This window comes from Monodelphis domestica, chromosome 4, assembly GCF_027887165.1.
Source record: "Monodelphis domestica isolate mMonDom1 chromosome 4, mMonDom1.pri, whole genome shotgun sequence".
In the NCBI taxonomy this organism is placed as follows: domain Eukaryota; kingdom Metazoa; phylum Chordata; class Mammalia; order Didelphimorphia; family Didelphidae; genus Monodelphis; species Monodelphis domestica.
The window spans coordinates 379,218,145-379,233,182 of record NC_077230.1 but is presented as its reverse complement, the minus strand read 5'-3'; the positions used below and the strand labels follow the sequence as shown (position 1 = coordinate 379,233,182).

Below are 15,038 nucleotides of genomic sequence, written 5' to 3'. Positions count from 1 at the left end.
GAAAGGCTTACTGTTGGGGGATAGTGACAAAATAACACAGAAACCAGATCTGAATTTCTCTAACCACAGAGTCCTTAATTTTAGGAGCTTGAGACCTCACACACAGGCTGGGGCTGCTGGCAGAGTAGAAGGAAAGTACAACCCTTTTATTTTCTAACCAGTGACGTCACTCCCACTTTCCCCCGCCCATGCCTCGAATTAGGCCTAGAGTTTTCTGGAAAGCTCGAGGGCGCCTGGTAACCGTAGCAACACACGCCAAACAACCGGTCTATTTCAGCTCCTCCCCCCGCCCCCGGATGTTCTCGTCGATTGGTCCCGCGTACAGCCAATCCTCGGGCGCAGCAGCGAGTCTCTCGCGCAGGCATTGGTTAAGGGCAACGAGGCGGGTTGGGGAAACACCAGCTCAGAAAATCTGAGGCTGCGCGGTGAGCAGCGCGTTTCCGGTTCGACTGAGGAAGGAAGGCAGAGGAGGAGGTGGTCGCAGGAACCGTTGGAGCGGTCCGGCAGTGGGAGTGGGACCGGGACCGGGATCAGTATTAGTACGAGTGGCTGAGCCTTGGGGCCGGCGAGATGGGTGGGGAGCAGGACGAGGAGCGTTTTGACGGCATGTTGCTGGCCATGGCCCAGCAGCACGAGGGCGGCGTGCAGGAGGTAACGGGGCCGCGGCGGGAGAGAGTGGGACCGGCCTCCCCCCACGTGCCAGAACTGCTCGAGGCGGTCAGCGCCTCTAGCTGTGACCCGCCTCCGATCTTCCTCCCCGTTCTTGCTCCGCCCCACTAGGCCCAATCTATCCATCCCGGTCCCTCCCTCGATTCATCCTGGTCTCCAGATCTGTCTCCTCCCTACATTCTGGTCTTTAGGTCTCCCTCCAACCCATTCTCCTCATCCTGGTTTTCATATTCTCTCTCCTCTCCACCCGATCTACAGATCTCTAGATCTCGCCTTATATCCTGGTATCCAGATCTTCTACCTTCTATCCTGGTCTCCAGATCTTCCTAATTCCCCATATCCTGATTTCCAGATCTCTTTTCTTCTCTCCCTTTCTTGGACTAAATATTTCCCTCATCCTTTTCATTCCCACTCCCTTTCACTATCCTGATCTTCATTTTCACTTCTCTACACTTCCCATCATGATCTTTCCCAGGTTTCTCCATTCTGATCTCCAGGTCTCTCCCCCCTTCCCTAAACCCTGTGTCTCAGCCTCCCTCATTCAGATCTCCAGGTCTCAATCCGTCTCCCCCCCCCCCCCCATTTCTTCTTCTCCCCATTTTAATCTTCTCTAGGTCTTTCCCAACCAATCTGACTCCCTTCTAGATCTCTCCTCCATCTCTCATGTAACTGCTCTAGTTCTCTCCTCCATGCTGAGACTCAACTACCTGAAATCCTGTCTTTGGATTTCCCTCCATTCTTTCCCTCCTGTCCCTTCATTTCTCCATCATTGCCCCTCCTTATTTCATTCTTCCAAGCTTTGTTCCCCAGGTCTCTTATTCCTACCTGCCTCCTCCCCTCCATAAATTTTCCTTAATTCTCCCTTCCTTTTTCTTCCCCTAAATCCTCCCCCCCATCCCAGCTACTGTGTCAAGTCCCCTTTGTTCTCCAATTGCTTTCATTCAGCAAATCTTGTTATTCCTGCATCCTTCACACCCACCCTTTCCTAGACAACTAGGCAATGGCAACAGTTCAGTTTTTGTGCATATTTTGGGGTGGGGGAAGGTATGGTCCCCTCTCATCAGGGGAACCTGCTTTCATAACCATTGGAGAGAATATACAAACAACATTTGGAAACATACTGTCTGCCTCTATAGAGCTTATTATATAGGAGGAGGTTGATTGTGGAATTCCTGAGTTTCTATAGCTGAATTTAGCCCTGGAAAGAGGCTTCCATGGGGAGGTCAACTTGAGTAGGGATTTGAAGGAGGGGAAGAAAGAGGAAGATCATGTCCAAGATAGGTCACTGGACTCTTGACTTCCCAGGGCAAATTGAACAAGTTCATTATCAGACTAAAAGTAAAAGAAAATTGAGAAGAATATTAGCTATTTTGCCTGTATCCTTAGGGTTCTCTCTGTCTTACAGCTTGTCAACACCTTCTTCAGCTTCCTGAGGCGCAAAACAGATTTCTTCATTGGTGGTGAAGAGGGGATGGCAGAGAAGGTGAGATGCCACTGAGGCTTTGACTCCTTTTGTGGGACTCAGAGAAATAATCCACCTTGACTTTCCTTTTGTTTGGGAAGTTTTTCCTTTTTAAAAATCTTTCTGTTGCTGTGAGGGTTTAGGGAAACATTTAGGGAGGCATAGCCAGCTCTGTTTCTGTCCAGAACCCAAGTGACTGACAGCTCATACAATGGGAACTTTGTCCAGGACCACATAATGCAAAGCAGTAACAGTCAAGGTCTGCAGAGACCAAAGGACAACCAATGGTGGCAAATAATTTACATTTCATTTATTTTGCCTTTTGTAATTTTAGAATGAGCTTTCCTAACATTGTAGAACTAGACCTGGAAGATCCCTTAGAGATCATCTATTCTAACTCCCCTATTTTATAAATGAGGAAACCAAGGCCCAAAGAGGTTGTATATGGCAGGGCTAGTATTTTCTCTGGATCAATGTGCAAGGCCTGAACGTGCTGAAGTGTATACCATCCTGCCTTGGAAGTAACAGAGCTGGTAGTCAATCCCAACTCTCTGGCTCTATAGCCAGGGTTCCCTCCACTAGGCTTAAGGAAAAGATTTCTAAGGAAGGGATCTTAGGTACCATTTAGGCCAGCCTTTTCATTTTACAGATGAGGAAGCTGAGACCTGGGGAGGAAAAAAGGAATTGTCTAGTCACCCAAGGGAGCAAAGAGCACTGTGTTGTGTTGTCCTGGACTCTTGGAAAGATGCCTGCCTGTTTAGATAAAACCTAGTGTTATACTGCCTAGAGATAGTCCTGGTCAGGGAGGGGTGGCTGGAGTACCAGTATGATTAATTTTCATCCACAAAAGGCTGTGTCAGATGGGATGAGAAAGAATGCTAGTTGGATCTTCTAGGGTTAGAGAAACATTAAGCAAAAGTGTGAAGGTGGAAGAATATGGGCCAGGTCTAAGGATATTCCAACAGGTCTATACCAGTAGGTTATACATGCTTCCTAAAGAGGTCTATTTCTCCTCAAGCCATCTTGTTCTTGTTGCCCTGCCGTTTGTATAGGATAGGTGTTTACCTGGATAGAATCTGGTTTCAAGTAATTGTCATCTCATATTAGTCAAGTGCCAACTGTGTGCTGGGCACTCTGCTCAGTTGGGGATACAAAGAAAGGTGAAACCCAGGCCCTGCCTTCTATGGAACTCAGAGAGGCAGCATGCCAACAACTGTGGCACAGGATAAATTGATGATAATCAACAGAAAGTACACCCATGGTGCTTATAAAAGGTGGTATTTTAGTTTACACTAAAAGGAAGCAGAAGAGAAAGGAGAGCATTCCAGACATAGAGGTCAGACAGTGAAATTGCCCGGAGTTAGGAGATGGAGCTTCTCAGGAGAAGCAGCAAAGAGGTGTATGTCACTGGGTCCCAGACTATGGATGGTGGGGGGAAGCAATGTTTGTAAAAAGATTGGAAAGTTGGGGAGGGGGCAGGTTAGGAAGGGCTTTGATTATCAACAGAGAGTTTTATATTTGATCTTGAAAGTAATAGGGAGCCACTGGAGTTGACTGAAGCGGGGAGTTGGGGGAGAGAGGATAATTGGGAGAAAACCATTGAAAGAGGCTATTGCAATAGTCCACATGTATAGGTGGACTATTAAGTTCTGCACCAAGGTGATGACTCTCGGAAAGAGGATGTATTTCAGAGATCTTTTTTTTTTTTTAACCTTTACCTTCTGTCTTAGTATCAATTCTAAGACAGAAGAGTGGCAAGGGCTAAGCAATTGGGGTTAAGTGACTTGACCAGTCACTCACACAGCTAGGAAGTGTCTAAGCTAAGAGATTAGATTTGAACCCAGGTCCTGATTCCAGGCCAGGTGCTCATTCACTGTGTTATGTAGATGCCTCTTAGAGATCTTATGAATGTTGAATTGACAGATCTTGGCTATAAATTGGTGGTGGGACTCTTCACCATGACAGGAAAGTTAGAAGAGAAGACTTTGGAGAAGTAATGAGTTCAATCAATGTTAGATATGTTGAATTTAAGCTATCTAGGGAGTGCCAATTTGAAATGTCCAATGGGCAGCTAGAGAGCATTAGAAAGACAAGGTCAACAGAAAGGTCAAAGCTGCTTAAATAGATTTGAGAATCATTAGCATAGAAATGATAATTAAATGCATGACATCTGATTGCAATTACCAAGTGATATAGTATGGAAGGAGAATCAAAGAAGACTCCTTGCAAAACCCTGAGGGTTTTTGTCGAGGTTCATAGGCTTATCCTAGTTGAAGACACACCAAAGAAGATTAAGGAGGGGTACACAGGTAGGAGGAGAACTAGGAAAGAGCAGTGTCCCCAAAACCTAGAAAGATTGCTGAGGAGAGGAGGCTGATCAGCAATTTCAGAAACTGAAGAGAAGTCAGGAGGGATGGAGATTGAGGAGAGGCCTTTGGATTTGGCAAGTAAGAGATCATTGGAAACTTGTGGGTGATTTTGGTAGAATGGAGAGATTAGAACCTGGCCATAGAATTTAAGAGAGTGAGACAAATGGACCTAGGGGAACACAGATTATAAATGGACATCTCAAGCTTAGCCACAAAAGGGAGGAATGACAACAAGAATGAATGGTTGAAACCAGGCTTTTTTGAGGATGAGAAGACATGGGTGTATTTTTAGGCAGGAAAGAAGCAGCTGGTAATATGGAAAGAGATCAGAGATTAGTGGAGAGTGGGCATGATGGCAGAAGGAAGTCTGTTGGAGAAGGCAGGAATGAATGGGATCACTTGTATACAGAGGGGGCTTTGCCTTGGTGAAGGAAGATAGTGTGCAAAAGGTGGGTGACTGATGTGAGAGGAGTAAGGGATAAAAGGGAGTTCTCAGCAAATAGCCTCAATTTTTCCATTATATTATAGGAAGATAATGCTTATTAGTACTTGGCTCCAAAACAGCCATAAGGTAAAGAATTACTTTTCCTAACTACTTCATTTCTACAATTATTTAAAGCTTGCGTTGCTGATTCTGCCTAATCTCTGGTCCCTTGATCTTAATTCTTGACACTCCTTCTCTCCATCAGAGGCCAGTTTTTTCTTACCTGGCCAGAAGAGTCTTGGCTTTAGAATCAGACAAGCCTCTTCTCCCTGAGCCTGAATTTCCTCAAAAATCTGCGAAATACAAGGGTTGGAGCTGATGACCTCTAAATTCTCTTCCAGCATGATTTCTGGGGTCCTGGGATCCTGTCTGAAATGTGCCAAAAGCATCTCAGGGTCTGAGGAGTGGCTCTGGAGTAAGGGTTCAGCCTGTGTACTGAAATACTGGGCCAGGTCACATGGCAGATGCTGTGATAACTGAGCCACTAGTGACAGGACCCCCCCAAGGAGAGGATGGAATTGGTTCAAGAGAAGAAAGACACTTGGCCTGACTCTCTCAGCCCTTCTGTTGAACATTCTGAGCAGCATTAGAAATTCTTGCCTTTCCCATGTTGGATTCTCTGCATCCACATCACTTCTAGCCTCCTACAGCAATAGCTAAGATCGCATAGCTCACTTCACTGTGTCCAGGCTAGTGGGCCATGGGTTTTCCTGGGAAGGACCTGAGGTTCTTTCCAGTTTTGCCTCTTAGCTGGGTGACCTTGGACAAATCACCTTTCTTCTGGGCTTCTTTGTGAGATGAGGGGGCTGGACTTGAGTAACTCTAAAGCCCTTCCTGGGTGGGCTTGGTTTGACACCTTTAGCTCTGGCATCATGAATATAGTCTGTTCTCCCTGGGTTCAGTTGTAGCTTAGACACAAAAGCTTTGGGGTACTTGTTCCTAAAAACAGTCTAGAAGAGTCTCAGTTTGCTTCCAGGTCCTTAGGTTCTATTCCATTGGTTTCCTTGACAGAATTTCCTTATTTATCTTGGCCTTGGCAGCCTGTCCATCTGTGATGGACTCTTTGCAGTTCTCCATCCCACCCTCTTGGGTTACGCCACTTTGTGTCTCTTCTTGTGGTTTCTGCTAACTTCAGTGTGCATCAAGTCATACAGATCTTCCCTTCAGAATTTCTTCAGATTTCTTGTGTTCATCATTGCTTCCAGTGCTCTAATTGATGACTATCTGAAATGTGGCTTGCGAACATGCCTCCAGTGAGCCTGGCTACATTTCTATCTGCTTCTTTCAAGCCACATCAAAAACTTGTGGATTTCAACTTTGTTGGAAGCATTTCGTCAGGTTGGAACATTTGTGTATTTTTATTTTGTCCTCACCTTTAGTGTGATTTTGAGCAATGAATTTGCTGCCCTCTCAGAGTGGAGTGTTGGCCACATCCCAAGCCTGAGCCCCCATTTCCTCCTCTCTAAGATGGGGATGATAGTAGTCGTGTCCATCTCCTGGGGTTGTAAAGTTCAAATGTGAGATAAGATAATAGAGGAAAAATAGCAGATAGACATTGAGCATTGCCATTTTGAGTCTTTGGAGTTCTAATCAACAGGTGGCTGGGGTCACTGGCCATTTCATCATGGCACTGTTTTGTTTTTGTTTTTAATTTTTTGGTTGGGTCTTGCCCCCTGCTCACCTTGTAAGACTGAGAAATAGCCCTGTTCTTCACCAGTGATGTTGGACAGGTTAAGCTGATGAGGTAAAGGGAACCATGGCCCTCCTTGTTAAAAAGTTATGTCCTGAGGTGGGCCTTTCCTAGGGTCCTTGTTCTAAGTTGCCACTGCCACTCCACAGCCCAGAGTTCTCTGGAAAGTCAATGACTGGAGCCTGGATGCTGAGCCAGAGTTGTGTCCACCAGAAGTAGGGCTTTCAAGGGGAGGTTTTGGCAGAGTAGATGGCCTCTTAGTCTACTAGTGATGGGCAACCTTTTGATCTTGCTGTGTCAAAATTTGCCAAAAAACCGAGCATAACTTGGGTGGTGTGTCACTTCGAGAAAAAAAACGTAGTTCTCGCTATGTGGCTCCATACTTCCTCGCTGCGTGTCATTGAAAATGGCTATACGTGTCATACATAGGTTCGCCATCATGGGTCTACACCATTATATGTGGAGGCCACCGGTATTAGAGGAGATAGATTTGACCCACAAAAGTCTGGCTTTCATGCCTGGCTTTGCCACTTTGCATTTTGGCCAGGTTATGGACCTGGCTGCTTAAGTTTCTTCCACTTTCTTCATTTATCTGATGAATAACGGGGGTTAGTTCATCCTGATTTGTGGCCAAAATACTGGAGAAACAATAAATAGCCAGGCCAGAGTATTGTAGATAGGGCAGAAGTAAGTTTGGAGCTTTCAACATGTTTTGCTGTTGGCCATCATAATAGAGATGGGCCCTGGACAAGAGATGGGAATGGGTTCTGATTTTGAAAATGAAAGGGAATAGAGTATCGTTTGGCCAGTGGGATTGACTGACTGCTGGCAAAATTCTAGAGCTGTGATGGTGAACTTATGGCATGGGTGCCAAAGATGGCACACAGAGACCTCTCTGGGCATTTGGCTGTGCCCTCCCCTCCAAAATTCATAACTTGAAAGTCAGGGGGATTGCTCCCCTCTCCCCTCTCCACTATGCCTGATGACCTTTTTTCACATTCCCCCACCCCTCTGCCCAGCAGCTGCCCAGGGGGAGTGCTGCTTTCCTACCTTGTGTGGGGTTCGGGTGGAGCCAGGGGTGTCTGGCACTCAGTTCAGGGATGGGGTTCAGGTGGGGCCCAGCACTCTCTCTCTCTAAAAGGTTTGCCATTACTGTTATAGAGCATGTTCCTGAAGAGGTATGTGGATGGGAGGTATGTGTTGGGAGGACACTATAAAGAGAAAGAGGCAATTCAGCTTCTTCAAATCTTGGCCATAGAAGATGGATTTCCTCCTTCTTCCTGTTTCTGACAAATTGGGGGATGCTTCAGCTCTGACCCAAATGTTCACAGAACATCTCTTGGACTGGCCTGGCCTCTACAGGAAGGCTGAAAACATCTGCTTCCAAGAGTAAGCATTAAGGAGTATTGTGATGTCAGTTTGGAGGGAGTTCCCTACTAGGAGTCCTCCCATCCCTGCATTTGGCACTGTGCAGCTTGGAACAGTTCTGTTCACTAGTTGAATAGAGGTCTAGAGGGGTATTTAACACATTAACAAATGACCCAAATCCAGGTTGGGGTGGGAGGGCTGGCACACCTCTAGCTGGGGGACAAGTCAAAGCCCAAACATTCTCCCCTCTAGCAGTTCAAATCAGATGAGATCAAATATAATTGGAATGAATGTCAAGTCTTAGACTAGTGCAGAAAATTAACTTCTTAAGCCCAGGGGAGGCATGACTAGACATCAATCCATCCGAAGAAAGATCTGGAAGGCTTTAATAGCCTGCTAGTTTAGTGTGAGTTGTTAATAGTAGAAGGCAGTCAGAAAAGGTCACATTAGAAGCATCTAGAAGCTAGGCCCAGGGAGGTGAGAGCACTGATTTCTACCCTGATCAAACCACATCTTCAGGTCCTCCCTGATAAGCTAGATCAGGGGAGGGAACTAGGGATGATCAGCCCAGAAAATACATCTTGGAGTGTGAGAGAGGCAGGCCAGAAGAGGGAGCCTTAGGTGTCTGAATGGAAGAAAAACTACAGAGACATGATCAGAAGAGACTTGTCTATTTGGGGTTTGGAAGTGATCCCTTTTTTCTATAGGAGGCCCTCAGGAAAGGGTGGATGGTCACTGCTTGAGTGTGTTAGAGGAGAGCCTTGCTCCAGGATGGGATGGTTTTTAGGTCCTTTATCAAGAACCTGTGATAATGGTGCGAATTGCCCTTTTCTGGAGTAGTTGGATGCCATGGAGCTTTTTTCCTAATTAATTTCCTTTGTTGTTGTTTTTTCCTCAAGGTTCCCCCTTCCCTGCCCATCTCCATTCCTCTTCTCAGACATCAGGTTTCTCAGTCCAGCTTTGTCCTAGGCCCTCTTCTCCATTGTAGGCCACTGGATGCCTCCTGAGTTGCTGCCCTCCCTGGGAGTGCCTCAGGACTAGAGCAGATAAGAGCCACAAGGATGCTTGGAAGTATTCCTTACTTTCACTGCAGCCCTGGGGCTAAGTTGTTCCAGGCAGAGCCCAAAGCCAAACCTAGGAGCCACACCTCCCACCACCCATATTTCCCAGGCTGCTGTGTGGGTGTCAGAGAATAAGAGCCCTCTTGACATCCCTTTTCCTCATCTGGGGGCCAGATTTCAAACTTGTCAGCAAAAAGGAAACTTGGCTCTGTTCCATCTGTCTGCCCTGCCACCATCAGGTCTCTGGTATGAGCCTGAATCAGGGAGCTCCAGGCTTGGCTGGAGAGGGCCATCCAGGTAATGCCTAATGGCTGTTTGCAGATGTTCCTGTTGGTCCAACTGCTGGGGAGGTCAAGAGGGTAAGGCATTGTCCCTGTGTCCTGTTCCTTCCCAGGTCTTTCACCCTGACCCTTTACTAAACCCTGGGGCCCTTAGGGAAGGGACATGACTCTCTAGGACAATCTGGAGCCGGGTAAAGAGTGGCTGTGGTGATCCCTGCTTCATTCTGGTCATTGGTATTGGCCAATGGCTTGCGGTCAAGGTCTTGGTAATTTATGCCTTAGGACCAAGGTTCCCATGGAGCAATCTCTCCCTGCTGACCCAATATGCAGTGATGTTTTTCTTTTGGTTCCTTTTCCTCCCTGGGTTTACAGGGGTGGTAGTGCCTGCCCTTTCCCCTCCTCCCCCTACTACTCTGCCCAGTTTCATCCTCTTCTGTTACGCTGGTGCCCTTTGTCCCATTCGGGGGGTGAGGCTATAGCATCAGATGGTAGAAGGGGTATATGAGATTGCAGAAGGGGGATTTGATTGGCCTGAGCACAGAATTCTTGGCAAAGAACTCGGAGACCTTGAACTCGTAGCTTAGCTCCTGGCCTCTCCCACACTGAGCCCTTGATCTCAGTGATGGTCATGGAGTGGAAGCTGGGCCTGGAGGATTAGGCCACATTTGCTAGCTGAATAGCAGTTTTCTCACTTGTAGAATTGGGCTAATAAAAGCTCCTACCTCCTGGAGTCATGAAGATTTAATGGCAGAGGTCCCCAAACTTTTTACACAGGGGGCCAGTTCACTGTCCCTCAGACCGTTGGAGAGCCAGACTATAAAAACCTAACCCTAACTGGGCAGCAGTATACACAGTGTGGAATTCCCTCCCCCAGATCGCCACTCACCAGGCTGACATCTTCCATTGTGCAGCTACATAATTCTTTGCTTGACACCTTGTTCTAAGGCACCACACAAAGGATTATGTCACTGGAAGTAGTACTGTACGTGAGAGATGCTGTGCTTTGAGGCACCACCACATACAGTGCTCCTCTCACTGACCACCAGTGAAAGAGGTGCCCCTGCTGGAAGAGCGATGGGGGCTGGATACATGGCCTCAGGGGTTTGGGGACCCCCGTTTAATGGTATGAGTATTATAAAATGCTCAGCACAATGTCAAGAACATGGGGGCGCTATGTAAACACTATCATCGTCATCGCATCATTTGTTGGCCTCGGTTAAGGATAGAAGTTCTCTACTCTGGGGTGGGAGATCTGTGGAAGGGACTTCTGGGGCCAGATGACTGGGGAAAAGTGGCCCCTAGCAGCAGTAACCTCTGATTGAATGTCCTCTTTCAGGCACACGGGCTCTCTCCCTTTCTCCCTCCCCTAGCTTGCTCTTGTAGCTGAGGATTCATACACTGGACTGTTCCTTGGGAGGTTACTGTCATCCCCTGCCATCAAACCTGGAAACCCCAGACTCCTAGTAGGTGAACTTTGTTCCCTAGAGAAAGCCCAGGAGAGCTGCGCAGGCAAGGAGCTGAAGTCTGAGTGGGACCCTCTGAGATCAGCCCTGACAAATGGCAGAGAGGATGTGACCATCCCCACTTGGGCCCCAGCTCTAGATGCACAGAATGACAGGCTGGAAGGGAACTTAATTAGAACTCAGGCCCCTCAGTATAGGGGAAAGAGTTGGAGGCCAAGGCCTGGGATTGAGCCCCCTCACTTCTCATCTGTGATCATTTTTATGTTTATCATTCTTGCTCCTCTTCCCCATCTCATCACATCAAGTAGTGATTGGAGGAAGGATGAGCCTTTTAGTCTCACCATTTCTAGTATGGTGAAAGAACGGGCAGTCCCCTTTACTATCTGGAATGGATCTCAACCAGGAATCTTAGAAGTAGAGGAGGAATTGTCCTTGCACTCTTTTTTTAGCCAGAGAAGGAAGGGTGTTTTTTTTTAAAATTATTTTAAATAATGGTTCCAAGGCAACAAGGGGGCTAGGTAATGAGAACTAAGTGACTTGTCCAAGGTCACACAACTAGGGTGTGTGTGTGTCTGTGTGTGTTTCATTTTCTTTATTATTTTAACTGAGCCAAACAGGGGTAAGTGACTTGCCCTGGGTCACATAACCAGTTAAGTGTATGAGGCTGGATTTGAACTCCTGAAGATGAATCATCCTGATTCCAAGTCCAGTGTCCTATTGATCACAGATCACACCACCTAACTGTCTCAGGGAAGGTTGAAAGAAAACCCATGTGGTTTGCTGGTATTGAGGTTATGATCTGGCAGTGCCCTAGACTTGGACTGTAGGAGGTTGATCCTCACCCTTAGGGGTCACCTAGGGTCACTTTGTTTCCTACACAAGAACCCTTCTCAACAGCTTCCCCATAAGGTATGAGATTATCCATCTTCAGAAACCATTAGAATTGGATGGCAATTCTCAAGCCCCACAGGGGAAGTGTGTCATGGGATTCGGGTCTAAGAGCCTGGGGACCAGGAGCTCCTGATATTCAATCTGATTGGGGACAGCCTGTTCCTTAAAATTTTTTCTCATTGTTCCTGTGGAAGAGAACGGTGCCTTTGTCAAGTTATTAGATAGCAAGCCAAGGTTTCTTCTGTGGAATAATAGGGTTGTTGAAACTTTTCCTACATTAAAAGGGAAAGGAAGAAAAAAAGGTGGTGGGAAGACACTCTTTGGACCCCAACTTTACCATTAATTCTGGGACAAATCACTTCATTTGTAAAACAATAATTGAGTACTGACATTGTGTTCCCAGGATCTCCTAAGCTCTGACATTCTGTGTTTATGGGCCCACCAGGTTCTGACATTCTCCATTTTAAGGCCCTTGCCAGCAATGGCACTCTGTTCTAAAGTTCTGAGGGGTGCATTGTATGTTAGACTCCAGTATGAAGTGGCTGGGGCTGGGATTTGGGGTAAGCCTCCAAAGGTAGACTGGATGCACTCTTCCCTAAGTACCAGGGCAAGGATGCAAGATCCAGCAGAGGAGGTGGGAAAGCTCGACTCACGACTGTTTTCAGGCATCACCTCTGTCCTTTCTCTTTTAGCTAATCAACGAGACATTTCGACACCACAACCAGTTGGCTCAGAAGGGACGGCGAGAGAAGCAAGCAAGACAGGAAGCTGAGCGTCGAGAGAAAGCTGAGCGTACTGCTCGACTGGCCAGAGAGACCCAGAAGGAAGCCTCTGGGCCTCAGATCAAGGAGCTGACCGATGAAGAGGCTGAGAGGCTCCAGCTGGAGATTGATCAGGTGAGGCTGGAGTCCAGGGGCCTTCTGACTTAGTGTGGCCAGTCAAGCCAGGGCACCTGGGCATATTGTGCTTGTTTTTTTTTCCATAGAGGAAGGATGAGGAAAACAACCAGAAGAAGGATGGACCAACCAAGTCTTTGAACAACACCTCTAACTCATCTGTGAAACAGGTGAAGAGTCAGAGTCAGGGTGGGGCATTTGTCTTCACCCCCAAATTCTCACAGTTCTCTCATGGTTCCCCCTGGCTCCATGGCCTCTCCTGAGAATGGAAACAGCCAGACCATGGCTGTTCTAGGAGATCCATTTCTAGTTCTACCCTGCCAGCAGCAAAGTAGGCAAGTCACTTCCTCTGTCTTAAGGCATTACTTTTCTTATCTGTAAAAATGGAGGTAATTCCTACTGTTTCCCAGGTCTGTCAGAAACATGAATATAGGATATATAAGGGAACATTTAAAACTAAAAAGTACCACGTGGGAGGCAGCTGGCATCACAGCTAGGTTCCAAGTCCCACCTCTGACCCCTGCTGGGCATGGTCCCAGGTGCACCTCAGTGTTCTAGGCAAGTTGACTGGCATTGGTAGAGAAAGTGTCCTTCCCCAGAACTTTCTCTATCAGTGAACCAACAGAAGGTTATTGTATCACAGTAGGCCTTCCCTGGATGAAGGTGGGCTGCCCTCCAGGAAATAAGCCTCCGTATCATGTTGAGTTGGCTGGGGCCCTTCTCAGACCCTCATCACCTCCGTGTGCTGGATGCAGTCAGGGGAGCCATCTTTGAGCTCTACTGCCTCCAGGAAACCTTGTGATTCCCCAGGGGATTGGGGGGGGGGTATAAAGGGGAGGCAGACAGGGGAGCTGGAAGCCTGACCTCTGGTTCTGAGCAGGAGGCTGATGAAGAGGAGGAGGAGGAAGATGAAAAGGACAAAGGAAAACTGAAACCTAACGCAGGCAATGGAGCTGACCTCCCTCACTACCGGTGGACCCAGACTCTTTCTGAATTGGATGTGAGTGGTTGGGGAGAAGGGTATGAGGAGGAAGGCCCCTTGCAGCAAAGGCCTCTCACCATCTCTCACATCCCCTCCCCAGCTGGCAGTGCCCTTCTCCGTGAACTTCCGGCTGAAGGGCAAGGATGTGGTTGTGGACATTCAGCGGCGGCATCTGCAGGTGGGCCTGAAAGGGCAGCCCCCACTCATTGCTGGGGACCTCTACAATGAGATCAAGGTGGAAGAGAGCTCCTGGCTCATCGAAGATGGCAGAGTGGTGACAGTGCACCTGGAAAAGGTGGGAGTCCAGTGGCTATGTCACCCTGGGTGGGGTGGTTAGAGAGACTGAGGAGGGGTGCTGGGGAGGTCCAAAGGATGAGGAGGATAAGGATTGGAGCAGAATCTCACCCATCCTTCAGAGCTAGGCCTAAGACTTGCTTCCTGTGTACAACCCCTCCCTCAGATAAACAAGATGGAGTGGTGGAGTCGCTTGGTGTCCAGCGACCCCGAGATTAACACCAAGAAGATCAACCCAGAGAATTCTAAGGTGAGCAAGGCAGCCGGGCACCTGGGGGGGCTGGCTTTGGCCTTGGGGGTAGCTCAGAGCAGGGCGGCACTCACTTATCCTCCTCCTTGCCTGCTTCCCATGCCAGCTGTCTGACCTTGACAGTGAAACTCGGAGTATGGTGGAAAAGATGATGTATGATCAGCGGCAGAAATCCATGGGCCTGCCAACCTCAGAGGAACAGAAGAAGCAGGAGATTCTGAAAAAGTGAGTATGGCTAGGGCCCTCCCCCTATGGGGAGGGCCGTGCTGGCCCCAGTCCAAGGCAGCTGCCACGGCTGCCATCTTTATGCTTTTATAGCACCACCACACCCACGGGGGCATCTGCAGGGCAAGGTCAATCCTGGGGTAACTAGCAGTCATCGCCCCACCCTTGAGAAAAGGGTGCTGGTGTTGGCACCTTGGTTTCCAACCTCTTGAGGCTGTTTCCAGGGCATCAGGGAGGGAGGCCCAGTGTTTCACCCTCATCTCCTGGCTCTTACTTGCGCTCTCTTCCTAGGTTTATGGAGCAGCATCCAGAAATGGACTTTTCCAAAGCCAAATTTAACTAGCATCCTGGCACCCCCAATCTTTATTCCCTTGGGGTCTTATGCACTTCCTCCCCCTTGCCTGACCTCTTTGGACACCTTCTTCCCTGGAAAAAGGATTGTATGCAGGGACAGGTATGGGACCCTGGCCCCAGGGTGGGCCTTCAGCCCCAAAGGCAAGTCCCAGGACTGTTCTTGGAGCCTCCGAGGTGGGAGGAGGAAGAAATCTTGTAATCCCCACTCTGCCTGTTACAGAAGTAAAGGAATGTTGTACCCTTGCCTCTTGACTTGTCTCTTCCCTTGAAGTCCTTCCAGGGTGCCAGCTGACCCGAGG

At 48.1% G+C, this 15,038-nt stretch overlaps 1 protein-coding gene across 1 annotated transcript; it reads left to right on the top strand.

Moving 5' to 3' along the window:
- The first annotated feature begins 270 nt into the window (after positions 1-270).
- On the top strand, positions 271-14,982 carry NUDC (nuclear distribution C, dynein complex regulator). Its single transcript, XM_056795466.1, has 9 exons — positions 271-651; positions 2,075-2,152; positions 12,431-12,634; positions 12,724-12,804; positions 13,515-13,634; positions 13,717-13,911; positions 14,077-14,160; positions 14,267-14,385; positions 14,677-14,982. The coding sequence occupies exons 1-9, from the start codon at positions 571-573 to the stop codon at positions 14,726-14,728; spliced, it is 1,014 nt and encodes a 337-aa protein (XP_056651444.1). The 5' UTR covers positions 271-570; the 3' UTR covers positions 14,729-14,982.
- The last annotated feature ends 56 nt before the right edge of the window (positions 14,983-15,038 follow it).

What these genes read in the sequence shown, in the direction of transcription:
- NUDC (XM_056795466.1), top strand. Translation starts at nt 571, where the DNA reads ATGGGTGGGGAGCAGGACGAGGAGCGTTTTGACGGCATGTTGCTGGCC. An exon ending in CTAACTCATCTGTGAAACAG is followed by an intron (nt 12,805 to 13,514) that starts GTGAAGAGTCAG and finishes GGTTCTGAGCAG; the next exon opens with GAGGCTGATGAAGAGGAGGA. An exon ending in AAGCAGGAGATTCTGAAAAA is followed by an intron (nt 14,386 to 14,676) that starts GTGAGTATGGCT and finishes CTCTCTTCCTAG; the next exon opens with GTTTATGGAGCAGCATCCAG.